Source organism: Hyaena hyaena, unplaced genomic scaffold, assembly GCF_003009895.1.
Source record: "Hyaena hyaena isolate Hyena2069 unplaced genomic scaffold, ASM300989v1 scaffold_39, whole genome shotgun sequence".
NCBI classification, from domain to species: Eukaryota; Metazoa; Chordata; class Mammalia; order Carnivora; family Hyaenidae; genus Hyaena; species Hyaena hyaena.
This window is the reverse complement of record NW_024080671.1, coordinates 1,046,828-1,060,242: the sequence shown is the minus strand read 5'-3', so window position 1 is coordinate 1,060,242 and position 13,415 is coordinate 1,046,828. Positions and strand designations below refer to the sequence as shown.

General features: G+C 37.4%; 1 protein-coding gene across 1 annotated transcript in view; it reads left to right on the top strand.

The window, feature by feature from the left end:
* The window catches only part of ABCA10 (ATP binding cassette subfamily A member 10), a 65,846-nt gene that overhangs the window by 38,230 nt on the left and 14,201 nt on the right, over window positions 1-13,415 (top strand). The window contains exons 18-24 of the mRNA XM_039229795.1: window positions 63-229; window positions 950-1,083; window positions 2,519-2,656; window positions 6,224-6,331; window positions 7,154-7,324; window positions 7,518-7,635; window positions 12,262-12,291. Of these exons, the coding sequence (XP_039085726.1) occupies window positions 63-229; window positions 950-1,083; window positions 2,519-2,656; window positions 6,224-6,331; window positions 7,154-7,324; window positions 7,518-7,635; window positions 12,262-12,291 (866 nt within the window). The remainder of the gene's footprint in view (window positions 1-62; window positions 230-949; window positions 1,084-2,518; window positions 2,657-6,223; window positions 6,332-7,153; window positions 7,325-7,517; window positions 7,636-12,261; window positions 12,292-13,415) is intronic.

Below are 13,415 nucleotides of genomic sequence, written 5' to 3'. Positions count from 1 at the left end.
ATGTTTGTGACTTCAGTAGTCAGAGGGAAAATAGACTTCCATTTTATTTTTTTTTTACTTAGGTTATTGACACTTGGTATTCCTTTAATCCCTACCATCTTTGAGAAGATATTGGTTGTGTTATCTTACTCTACTCACTGTTGGGAGCTCTCATCCAGTATGTACTTCCTTTCTCTGGAACAACCCTCACAGACTCCTCTTACCAGTCTATTGGTCATCAACAACACCGGTGAGAAATAGGGATTAGATCTCCTCTTGACTTTTATCACCAAAGATCTTTTGAAACACAAACCTGAGCAGCAAAAAAGACCTATATTAAAAACACCTTGAGAGACAACGGGGAGAAGTGGTGTGTGTATCTACAGTTTGCTTTGTTTTCAAATTAAGGGAATTGATGGCATGTTTTCAAATCGAGAAAAATAATGGACAGAATGGATAATATCAAATTACCTTACTGTCATGAAGATGTCTTGAATGGGTCATCGTGCAGTAAATATCACTGCAGGGTTCACCAGATACAACAGGTTAGGTAATGAGTAGGACTGATTTGTATCATTAGTAGAACAAGCCTGGGTTAGGAGGTATAGATTTTGTATATAGTATTTGTAGTTACAGACATCACAGGGATCGGGCAGAGTTTATAAAAATCACTAATAAGAAGTTTTCTTTCTGTGTGAATTGCAAATCTAGCTCTCAGGAATCACCCCCTTTACCTTTATAAGAATTACAAAATACATGAACATATTTCTGAAAAGAGTCTTTCCACTCAACATGGTAACCACATTTCATTGTCCCAGCACCGTAATTAATCTCAGCATATTCTCAGAGAGTGAAGGTCTTTACCATGATATTCTGGGTATTCCTTAACATGAGAAGAAATCATTGCTGTTTTAAAGGGGAGATGTTGGTTTTCTCGCTGTTATCCTGCCTCCTTTGTTGATTACATTAGGATCAAACATCGAAGACCTTGTGCAGGCACTGAGACGTCAGGATATACTTTTGGAAGTAGATGATTTTAGAAATAGAAATGGCTCAGATGATCCTTCCTACAATGGAGCCATCATAGTGTCTGGTGACCAGAAGGTATGTTTGCGTCCGTGTGCTGTTTAATCATGAATGGGGTCTTGCTGCCTTCTAATACTTTAGATCTATAGAAAAGCAACTCAACTATTCTACATCAGTATAACTTGAGCCCTTGTCGAATTAAAGTAGGAAATTTTAATCCTTTAAAGAGCACATGTTTCTATCTCTTAAAGGCATCATCTTTTACTAGTGATTTTTAAAAAGTTTATTTTGAGAGGGGGGAAGGGGCAGAGAGAGGGAGAGTGACAGAATCCCAAGCAGGTTCCACACTGTCAGCACAGAGCCCTGTGCGGGGCTCGAACTCACAAACCACGGGATCATGACCTGAACCAAAACCAAGAGTCGGAAACTTAACCAGCTGAGCAACCCAGGTGCCCTTATTAGTAATTTTATTTGTTATAAAAGCAACACATGTTTTGCAACAACATGGATAGATCTTGAGGGCATAATGCTAAGTGAAATAAATCAGAGAAAGGCAGATACTACATGGTATCGCTTAGAAGTAGGGAAAAAAAAAAGTCAAACTCCTAGAAGCAGAGAGTAGAAAAGTGGTTGCCAGAGGCTAAGGGGTGGGGAAAATCGGGATAGGTTAGTAAAAGGGTATAAGCCTTCAGTTATAAGATAAATAAGGTTTGAAGACCCAATGTGTAATGTGGAAACTATAGTTGGTAACACTGTATGGTATAATTGTAATTTGCTGAGTGGAACTTAAATGTTCACATATATAATATATAATATATATATTGTTCATATATATATTATATATATAATATATATAATATAAATGTTCATGTATAGGATATATATGCACACAGATATACGTGGTGATGGATATGTTAACTAGATGGGAGGAATCTTTTCACAATGTATATGTCAAACCATTATGATCTACATTTTAAGTATCTTAAAATTTTGTCAATTACATCTCCATAAAGCAGGAAAAAAAAAGCAATGTATTTTTAATAGGGACATTAGAACATTACTAGGATATGTAATATAGAAGGGAAAATTCTTTAAATAATTTCATTTCTTTATTTTTCCATATTTCTAACTGAATCATTTGGTAAATGTCATCTACATACTTTTCCTTTATATAAACACAAACCCATTATTTATAGGACAATTTCATATTCTAAAATATATTTCCTAAATTATAGAGACCCTACAACTTTCTCTGTCACATAAAATTCAAATCTTTGACATCTTTCCACGTTAGTGAAATGTTCATCTACTTCATTTACAGAGTAAGTCCTTTGGATTACCAAAATAATGCATTCTTCTAACTTCAAAAAGGCTGAAGTGTCAAAGAAAAATTAATAGTCTCCTTCTCACCCAAATTCCACCCTGGTAATTTATAAATTATACAGAAAGTATGAAAGTATATTTGCTTTAAGAATTTAGAACTCGTATTTGTGTGTGTGTTTGTGTTTTTTAGGATTACAGATTTTCAATTGCATGTAATACCAAGAGAATGACTTGTTTTCCTGTTCTTATGGGAATTGTTAGCAATGCCCTTCTTGGAATTTTTAACTTTACAGAACTTATTAAAACGGAGAGAAGCACATTGCCTTTTGTAAGTATAGTATTGACTTATATAAGAGACAATTTAGCAAGGGAGAAAGGTCAAGAACTCTATAGCTTATCACCTGAGTCCGAGTCCTGTTTCTGCTCTTTATTAGCAAGTTTCTTAGCCATTCCTTGCTTTACTGTTTTCATCTGTAAAATGGGGGATTTAATTGTACCCACTATATATGATTATTGTGAGGATTAAATCAGTTTCCTCAGTGCCCAAAACAGAGCCTGATATATTTCATTCATTCTACAAATATTTCTTGAGTGTCTACCTGATACTTCCAGGTGCTGGGAATACAGCATGAACAGAACAGACAAAAGTTTTAATCTATGGAGCTTACATTCCTGTAATGGGGACTGTTAGCATTCAATCCGTGTTTGCTGTTAGTTGTTCTAAAAAGTTAAGAATTTTTCAAGCAGTTTTATGTTTAATCTCAAATTTTTAATGGGAAAAAATTTTTAAATAATAAAATTTCTTACTTTAGTAATTTAAATATAGCCTGCTATTTTCTATCCTTTATGCTGATCTTTGTTTCTATGATATTTATTGCCACCTGATACAACAATATAGAGTTGTTTTATCACTGGCCTCATCCTTCCAGTTTAAAATGTTGTCTAATCAGGGGCACCTGGATGGCTCTGGTGTTTGAGCATCCAACTCTTGATTTCCACTCAGGTCACGATCTCATGATTCATTTGGTCGAGCCTGCGTCGTGCTGTCAGCATGGAGCCTGCTTGAGATTCTCTGTCTCCCTCTGTCTCTGCCACTCCCCTGCTCACATGAGCACGGTCTCTCTCAAACTAAATCAACAAATTTTAAAAATAAAACAAAATCCTGTCTAGTCAAAGATTATACACAGCTCCCCAAGACATAGAACATTAAAAAAGCCAAGATCTAAAAGGGCACTGAAAACTTTTTAAAATAAAAGAGAAAAATAATAGGCCTGATAAAGAATCATACTTTGGGCTTGGTTTGGTTTGCTGTCTTGAATAACTCTTCACACTTAGCCAGGTACCTAATACCTAGTTGCTGAAATCAGTGAATGAACAGACTTGCTCAGAAACCCAGAACACCTAGAAAGGCTCAAATGCACATCCTTAATCTTACATCACTTCTCCCTGGGGGAATTATAGAGTATGTGATATACATTGATTAAAGTAAGTATAGAAGAGTATATACCACATCCACCCTCAGTCCCCAATCCTGTGGTATCTCGTTTGGGCCCAGGCTTCCTCCACCAGGCATGTCTCCTCCTGGGTCCTCCCCCTGCCCCCGACAGTACTGCCTCCTAGAGACCTTCCACCTGGGATACCCCCAGCCATGCCCCCACCACCTGTTCCTCCTGGGGCTGGAAGAAATGGCTCACCATCAGCAGGAATCCTGGGAACTGGACATCCTGGACACGAGCACTCACATCCTCATCCATTCCCACCAGGTGGGAGGCCCCATCCAGGGATGTCTCAGATGCAGCTGGCCCACCATGGTCTTCATGGCTGAGGACACCTCCATGCTAGGCCCACAGGCTCTGGGGGCAGAGGGCAGCCACCGTCCCCATCGCCACCTGGAATGCCTTATCCCGGACCTGTTCCAAAGGGCATGCCCCCACCCCCACCCCGAGGGCCTCGGTTTGGATCTCCCATGGGTCACCCGGGTCCTGTGCCTCCACATGGGATGCATGGACCTTCTCCACTGATACCTCCTCATGGATCCACTGAGCCCTATGGCTACCAGCGGGGTCCCTCCTCCATCCATACCCACCCCCCAGCCTCCAGTTCCCCCTAGAGGCCCCCTTCAAGGCCCTCTTCCTCAGCAATTTCTCATTGTTTTGCATCCTGTTCTATTTCCCCAATAATTCCTTGGATCAGTCAGAGTTGCTGTAGCTCCCTAGAGCTAAGGCACTAATCCCCCTTAGGCCTTTTATTTTTTTAATGTAATTTTTTTCACAGGAGGTTTTATTATTTTTTTAAGTTTATTTATTTTGAGGGAGGGGAGAGAGAGAACAAGTGGGGAAGGGGCAGAGAGACTCACAAGCAGCCTCCTCGCTGCCAGCACAGAACCCAGTGTGGGGCCTGAACTCACCAAGCGTTGGTCCTGTGTTTTGTAAATGCACAGAGAAAATAAAACTAAACTCCTTATTTAAGAAAAAAAAGTGTGGAGAGTAGATGGATAGATAGATAAATAGATAGATCACACTGAAATTTATGAGAATATACACCCCACCTCTAAAATTATGATTATTTAACAGTTCTGTGGTGTTTTCTCTGTCATTTTAATTTATTTATTTTTTAAGTTTACTTATTTATTTTGGGAGGGTAGGAGGGCACAAGCACAGCCCGTGATTCTGGGCTTGAACCCATGAACTGTGAGATCATGACCTGAACCAAGATCAAGAGCTGGATGCTTAACCGACTGAGCCACCTAGGTGCCCCAGTTTTTCTCTATCATTTTAAATTCTAAAGTGTCCTTTTGGGTCTTGACTCTTTTATGTTTTGTAGCTTATGAGATACATTGCAGTTTTTGATCGTGTATGATTTTAGTAACTGTCCTCAGCCTTCAAGTAATTCCTAACAGGTGTGTTTAATTATGGTATATAAAAAAGGAAAAAATGGTAGAAATTGGGGGAATGTCTGCAAGTATATACATAGTGGTTGTAAAGAATGAAATTTTTACAGTAAGAAATTAATATAATGGCATCTCTGGGTGGGGTTTTTTTTTGCATATGAAATAAGGCCATTTCTGTACTCTTTTTTTTTTTTTCCAGTCTATTGTTATAACACTGATAAATTACCCTGTCTGGAAAACAACTTAGATTTATACTAAAACCCCTCTATGCCTTAAAGATTAATTTAAACATTTCTAGAAGTCCAAAAGTTTTTATGCAGGAAAGATTTGCTCTCCTGTAATTATACTTTGGAGGTAGGGACAAGAACAGCTTCAAGACAATTACTATGAGAGTTTTAGAGGCTATAACCTATAATTCATCTACTTGGAAGTAGGGAACGGGAATAAATGGCAACTTATTTTCCTGCTTCAGAGACTATCAGTCCAGCTCCATAGAATATATGTCTTTGCTTAACAAATACTAGATGAAAATATGAAAGAACACCTGCTCACCATCTCAATCCATGCCTATGAAATTAAGATTTTGAATTTCTGTTGATACCATGCCATTCCTGGGAATGGAGCTTGCTATTTAGGGTAGCGAAGCAATATTCACTTCTGTCTGTGTTTGCTTTTTTTTTTTTTTTTTTTTTTAATGTGAGAGAGAGCATGAGTGGGGAAGGGGCAGAGAGAGAGGAGGACCAAGGATTAGAAGAAGCGAGCTCTGCGCTGATAGCGGAGAGCCCCGACAGCAGGGCTCGAACTCACAAACTGTGAGATCATGACCTGAGCTGAAGTCAGACACTTAATTGACTGAGCCACTCAGGAGCCCCTGTCCGTGTCTGCTTCTGAAGTTAGGTATATGCTTCCTTTCTGAAGTTTTCACCATCTCCTATCTTATAACTATGTCTAACTGCGTGATACATAACAGTTTCAGTAGCTCACAGGTGTGTTTTCAACTTGCAGAACGGCGTCCTAATGGAATTTGGTTCTGTGAATGGGCCTTTAATTTTGTTGATCCTTGTAAACTGCCTTTCTCCTTACATTGGCATGAGCAGCATCAACGATTGCAAAGTAAGAGGGGTGGGCGAGGGAAGAAGCAAAAAGATGATTTTACCTGACTTCAAAAATTAGGATTTCACTGCTTTATACACAGAGGATAGTTCTTCACGAAAAACATGTTAACACATAAATTATGTCGTTGTTCTAGTCTCATTATAGATTCTATCAAATGGTTAATCATGATGTCAAAGGAGTCAGGAAATCTACTATTCAACACAATGAAATTGCCTCACCTTTAAGGGAATCCTACTAAATTAACTCTAGAGGTGAAAATGTGGTGCTTTTTGACCGTGTGTTGTTATTTCTCAATTCCAAAGGGAATGTGTGTGTGTGCATGTGTGTGTGTGTGTGTGTGTGTGTGTGTGTGTTTAAATAGAGAATCAAATATGAGATATACCATGTTTCCGAACTTTTAACAACACTTTTGTAAATCAAGCTTTAAACATTTATGTTATCGTTATTTTTATTTATCTACATCAAAGGGTAAATCAACTTTACAGATAAGCCAGACTTTTCCTGTTGAGTCAAAGGCTATGTATTCCCATGGTGGACGTCAGATTCTTAGAGACATGCTCTCTTCCAGTCACAATGGCATGGTATTTCTTTGGGACAATATTAGTGTCTCATTGTCCTGAGGCCTGCTTACCTAGATCTGGCTTAGAAAGTTACTGAAGCTCAGATTCACTATATAAAATAATCCAGACAAAAAAAATTACCTAGCACCACAACATACTACTTCTAGAATGTATTAAAATTTTGTATTTTCACATAAACAAAATACCTTTTCAACCTAACATTTCAAACCTTTCTGTATCCCTTCTGTTTCTTTATCAGCAAAAAACTCAGTCTCAGTTATGGATTTCAGGCCTGTGTCCTTCAGCATACTGGATTGGACAGGCTCTGGTGGACACCCCACTATACTGCTCGATTCTTCTTTCAGTGTATTTAATTAACTGCATCACGGTTTTGGAACTCAAATTTCCACCGGGACTCATGTTTGTTCTTGTAAGTGATCATTTTTTTCACCAGGCCAAATATGATAGAAACAGACATTCACTTTCATTGGCGTTGGATCATTAATGGAAGGCATATGTGAGAAAACAGCCCTACACAGCCTTATGATCTCATTATCTCCCTGTTCTCTGGCCCATACATGACCCGCCATCTCTAATCTTGCTACTAAACATATTGTTTGCAGGTGGTTCACATAGTTGGTTCTTCAGCTTCTCTTATATTCTTCACGTACGTGATTTCATTCATCTTTCGCAAGAGGAGAAAAAATAATGGCCTTTGGTGTCTTGGCTTTTTTATTGTAAGTATCTATGTATACCTATGCACATTTATATTAAATTTTCTTAAGGCTTATTTTTAAAAATGCAAAGTTAAGTATAAATAGTTAAAGATTTTTTAAATGATTATTTATTTTTGAGAAAGAGAGAGACAGAGTACGAGTGGGGGAGGGGCAGACAGAGAGGGAGACACAGAATCTGAAGCAGGAGCCTGATGTGGGGCTCAAACTCACGAACTGTGAGATCATGAAATCATGAACTGAGCCAAAGTCAGATGCCGAACCGACTGAGCCACCCAGGGGCCCCTAAATACTTTACATAGAAGAGAATGGAATTACTTCTTTTGTGCCTCCATTATTGTTGGGTTGTCTTCATGATTTCAGTATTTCTTGTTCATTTTCTCTCTCCTATTTCCATCTGTTCTTTGAGGTTTCTCTTTTATACCTCTATTTCTTTGGAGGGAAGCAAAATATCTGTAGAAATCCTGGCGTGGCTCACCTGAAACCCTAGATCACTTGGGACAGTCCCCTCATTTCACAGAGTGGGAAAAACTTAAAAGAATCACACTTGAACCAAGACTCTCAACTCAGTGTTGTTTTTCCCCTGAATAATTCTACTTATATATAAAAAAAAAAGAAGTGTGATAGATGGCCATATTGGCTAGTAATGCAATCAAACAAAAAAACATGGAAAAGTTTGATTAATAAGTAAAAACATGTATTACATTAGGAGCTCTCAGCTGTATTCTCTTCCCTACGCCTTGTTGACATGTTGAGCAGCTACCATAACTTTCTGACCATTTCAGATAGTAAAATAGTTCATTAAGATTCACTTTAAGAACTGAAAAGGACAACCAAGTCCACATCACAGCTTTAATCTCACAAGCAGTGTGAAGCTCCATCTGCAACCCCATTTCAGGCATGCCCTTAGTTTGGGGACCAGTGGCAAGGTCTTCCCTTTTCTTTTTCTATTTGCTTCTGAATTTCCCTTGCTCCTATACGTGGGGCAGGGCGGAGGGTTTAGGGTAGAGAGCCAACATCTTACTTCTTTGGGGCTGCTATAGTCCCAGTAGTTGGTCTCTGTGGGTAATATCCAAAGGCTTGGATTTAGTGTGGCACACATAACAGCCAGTTGGAGAATTCAATATGCCAGCAGAAATCGTAAAGGCTATTAAATTGCTTCTTAGTCTCTAAGTATCCTCCCTGCAACACCCAATCGTATCATCCCTTGGGGCGATTTTGTAAGTGTTTGGGCTATAGTAGACAAATGTCTAACAACGCAATGCCTCCTTAACTAAGAATTAGTCCTTGATCTATTTGGTTTTTTTCCCCCTTATGCATCTCAATATAAAGATAGATTTGTCTGATCCATCCTCTCATTTAATCAATTTTTGCTTTAGATATTTTGAGACCACAACTGACCCTTGAACAACATGTGGGTTCGGGGAACCAAACCTCTGCATGGTCATAATTATGCATATAACTTTTGATTCCCCCCAGCTGTATACTGTTGACTGGATGCCTTACCAATAACATAAGCAGTCGATTAGCACATATTTTGTATGTTAACTGTATTCCATACTATATTCTCACAACAAAGAAACCTAGAGGAAAAGATGTTATTAAGAAAATCATAAGGAAGAGAAAATACATTTCCAGGACTGTATTTATTAGAAAAAAAGTCCATGCATACATGGGCCTGCACAGCTTAAACCCATGTTGTTCAAAGGTCCATTGTATTTTTATTTGGTGCATTCAAGTCTGGAATCATTAGGTAGTGACCCTATTTATTCTCATACTGGTTTTTGGTCGTAAAGTCAATATGTCAGATATAATATAGGTATACCAGGTTTCTTTTATTTAGCTTTTGCCTGGGAAATTGCTTTGCCACATGTTTACTTTCAACTTTTTGGTGTCATGCTTTCATGTATGTTTATTGCCAACTGAATATAGTTGGATCTTTTTGTTGTCTTTTTTAAATTTGATCTGGCAATCTGTGGGTTTAATTTAATGAATTGCTTGTGATTGTTTATACACTTCAATTTGTTGATATTTTACTTCATGGCTTTATATTTGTGATGTGCATTACGTGGTTTCTTGTCTTTCCTGCTTTTGTTTTTTTATTCAGTCAAACTTGTTCTTTTACTCCCCATTTTACCCTCTTCTGGTTTGGAAATCATCAACCATATTTATTACCTTGGAGCATTATTTTGCTGCAAATGCTATAATAACGTACCACAAATTGGGTGGCTTAAGCAACAGAAACTTATTTTTTTTTTTTTAATAATTCTGGAAGTGGAAGTCCAAGATCTACAGGTGTCTGCAGAATTGCTTTTTCCAAGGCCCCTCTCCTTGGCTTATAGATGGTCATCATCTCTCAGAGACTTTGTGTGGTCTTGTGTGTGTGTATAAATTTCCTCTTCCTATTAGGACAACAGTTATTTTGGATTAGGGCCCGCCTCCATGACCTCTTTAATCTTAATGACCCCTTTAAAGACCCCGTATCCAAATACAATCATGTTCTACTGGGCTTAGAACTTCAACATATGAATTTGAGGGGACAAAATTCAACCCATAACTTTGATTTTCTTTTCCCCATGACAAACTTAATGAAGCTTAAAGTTGATATGTTAATTCTTTCCAACCCTATAGTTTGGAACTTTGTGATCAATAATTGCTCACCCTACTTACATGATATTCTCTAGTGTTTGGTTCTTGCTGACATTTTTGCTATTGAGATGTCTGCTGTCAGTCTGCCATTCCTTTGTAGAGTATCCGTCTTTGACTGCTTTTAAGGTCTTCAACTTTCCAATCTTTAATTTCATTACATTGTTTCTAGGTGTGGCTTTCTTTGTATTTATCATTTTTTCAAATGAATTTTGCCACCTGAATCTGAATTCATTTATCAGTTCCAGAAATTTCTCTGCCAACACCTTTTAAAATATTACTTCTCTTATGAAAGTACGAATAAAATATTTATTCTTTGCTCCCTGAACTCTGCTGAGATAGTGTTAGTGTTATTCTCAGTCTGTTCTCCACATCTCTTAGCATTTTGTTCAAACTTTCCATGTCCTTGCCCTTGCTGCATTCTGGGAAATGCTTGAGACCCTGCTTCCAATCCACTTATTTTTTATTCAGCTATTTCTAAGTTATGTTTAATCTTTGATTGACTTTTTAAAATTTCAACTTTGTTTTCTAAAGCCATTTGGCTCTATTTCAAATATGTCCAGTTGTTCCTCATGATCTCTTGTTCCTTGCTTTTGTGTTCTTTATTCCACATTTGATTTCCTTATACATTTAATTAAAATAATATTTGTACTTGTTATTTGACAATTCTAACAGTCTTCAAATAGTTATAATCTTTTGTTGGTTTGTTTGATTTTCTCCCTCCTGATTCACACTGTGGCTGCTGACCTTTAAGTACAAAACTCTCAAGATCTTATACTGGGGATGTTTTCATCCTAGAAGAATTTTCAGTTACTTTTGCAAGAAGTGCAATGTACAGCCCACGTAGGGCATAAACCATCTTAGAAGTCATGACCTAGAATGTCATACGGGATTTGCAAAGAATAACCATAAAGAGGGTTACTTTTTATTCTGTTGAAGGTATTTGGAGGAATGGACCTCTCAGTCGCTGAACGGGAATGGACATTTGTTCCCTGTTGCTCAGATTTACTGTTTACTTAATAGTCCATTAGGTTTCAGACTTTGTGTTTGCTGTCAATGAATTCTCTTACTTTTTTCCCAAGATTAGCAGTGTATTTAAAGGACATGTGTTTTAAATAGTGTGGGTAAGGTCTTTCAGGGTATCTATTCTTCTATATTTCTACATATAGAAGTCCACAGCTAACTTTTAATACTTTGGTTTTTTAAAGTAATAATGTAGAATTCAGTTTATAGCAGATGGAAGAGTAAATATAGAATAGGGAAGCAGATATAGGAAGTGTTTTACAACTCCTTTAAATGTCATGTTGGTATTGTTTGCTAGAGGAAAGATCTAATGGAAGGATTCTTTTTATTTTTCTGATGTTTGGGACAAGATAGATGAGGTAATTAGTACATTAAGATAATGAAAAGAAAGGGAATAAGAGAAGGGAGGCAGCATGGTCAAAGATAAGTGATTTTTATTGCATTTTTAGAATTAGAAAGTTTAACTTCAGTTTTTTGTAACTGAAGATATATTGCTACATACTTTGTTACAGCAAAACCTTTAATAATTATAGATGGTATGAATAGTAAATCTTCAAGGAGATTCTGATACTTGGTTATAAAATAAACTGATGAACCTATTTCTGGTTATATTGCTTTTTCCTTCAGAAAATATTTCTTGTGCTTGTGGAAGAAGCATTATTTATATGCTTTTTTGTCCTATTATCTGTTTCATAGGTATCTTGCCACACAACATCATGTACATTGACGTGATATATGGATGGTTGACTCATACAATATGTTCTTATAAAAGTATGGTGGTTAAGAGTTTGAGGTCTAGAGCCGGACAGCCCCTAGTTTGAATCCTTGACCTAGCACTGAACAGCTATAAGACACTGGGCAAGTTACTTCAATTATCTGAACCTCAGAAAATATATATAATAACCATAATATGTTAAAGGGTTAGGATTGAGTTTTTCAAAGCACATTGACTTTCACGTGCTAGTAAACTGCCCATCAAAGTACTTGGTAAATAGTAAATGCTCAGTAAGAGCTTCTAGCCTCTTCTCTCTCACCCCTTTTTATTCCTAAAACTGTAGTAACTACAGTACCACTTAACAAAGGGTTTTGCATAAAATGGACCCTTAATATATCTTTTTTGGGGCACCTGGGTGGCTCAGTCAGTTGAGTGTCCAACTTTGGCTCAGGTCATGATCTCGCGGTCCATGAGTTTGAGCCCCATGTCAGGCTCTGTGCCGACAGCTCATAGCTTGGAGCCTGCTTTAGATTCTGTGTCTCCCTCTCTCTCTGTCCCTCCCCAATTCACACCCTGTCTCTCAAAAATAAACATTAAAATAAAAAAAATGGATCTTTTTTGATTATTTATAAATAAAAACATAAAAATAGAAATCCTCCTGCCTTTCCAATATTCATTCATTTATTCATTCTTTCATTCATTCATTGATATTTATTACATTTCTCTGTTACATGCCACTTTGCTTGAACAAAACAATCTTTGCAATCAGAGGACTTATATGGAATATGTAGAAGAAAGTGATTCTTATTCAAACCAAACCAAACCCTTCTTCAGAGTGTCCCATGGATCTGTAACAGAAGGAGAACTGGGGCCAGGGTGACCATGGAGAAAGCCACCGAAGTAGTCTGAGTTAGGAATGTGGGCCGCCATGTACGGTGCTGTCCGTATTATTTTTCTCTGAGGATTTATTTGTGATTATAGTTGACGCAAAATGTTAACATTGGTTTCAGGTGTACAACATAGTGACCACTGTCTTTGCTCACCACAAGTGTAGCTACCCTCTGTCACTATACAATGCCATTACAGTACTGTTGACTATATTTCTTCTACTATACCTTTTGTCCCCTTGACTTACTCATGCCTCTGAGGATGTTTTAAATCTTTCAGTATTCCTACGTTTGTATCAAAATGGATAATTCTCATATTTCTCCTACTGCTTAAATATGGCAATAAATATCCCAAGTCATATCATTAGTTAATTCTAAATTATATCCTGGTGCTAAAAGCATATGAGGATTTTTGGTGATAAACAGAGTAAATAATGTTATATCTCCTCCTTTTATTGTTGCTCTCAATCCCTATCAGTGCAGAATCTTTTGGTATTTAAAAGCTCTTTATCTTTT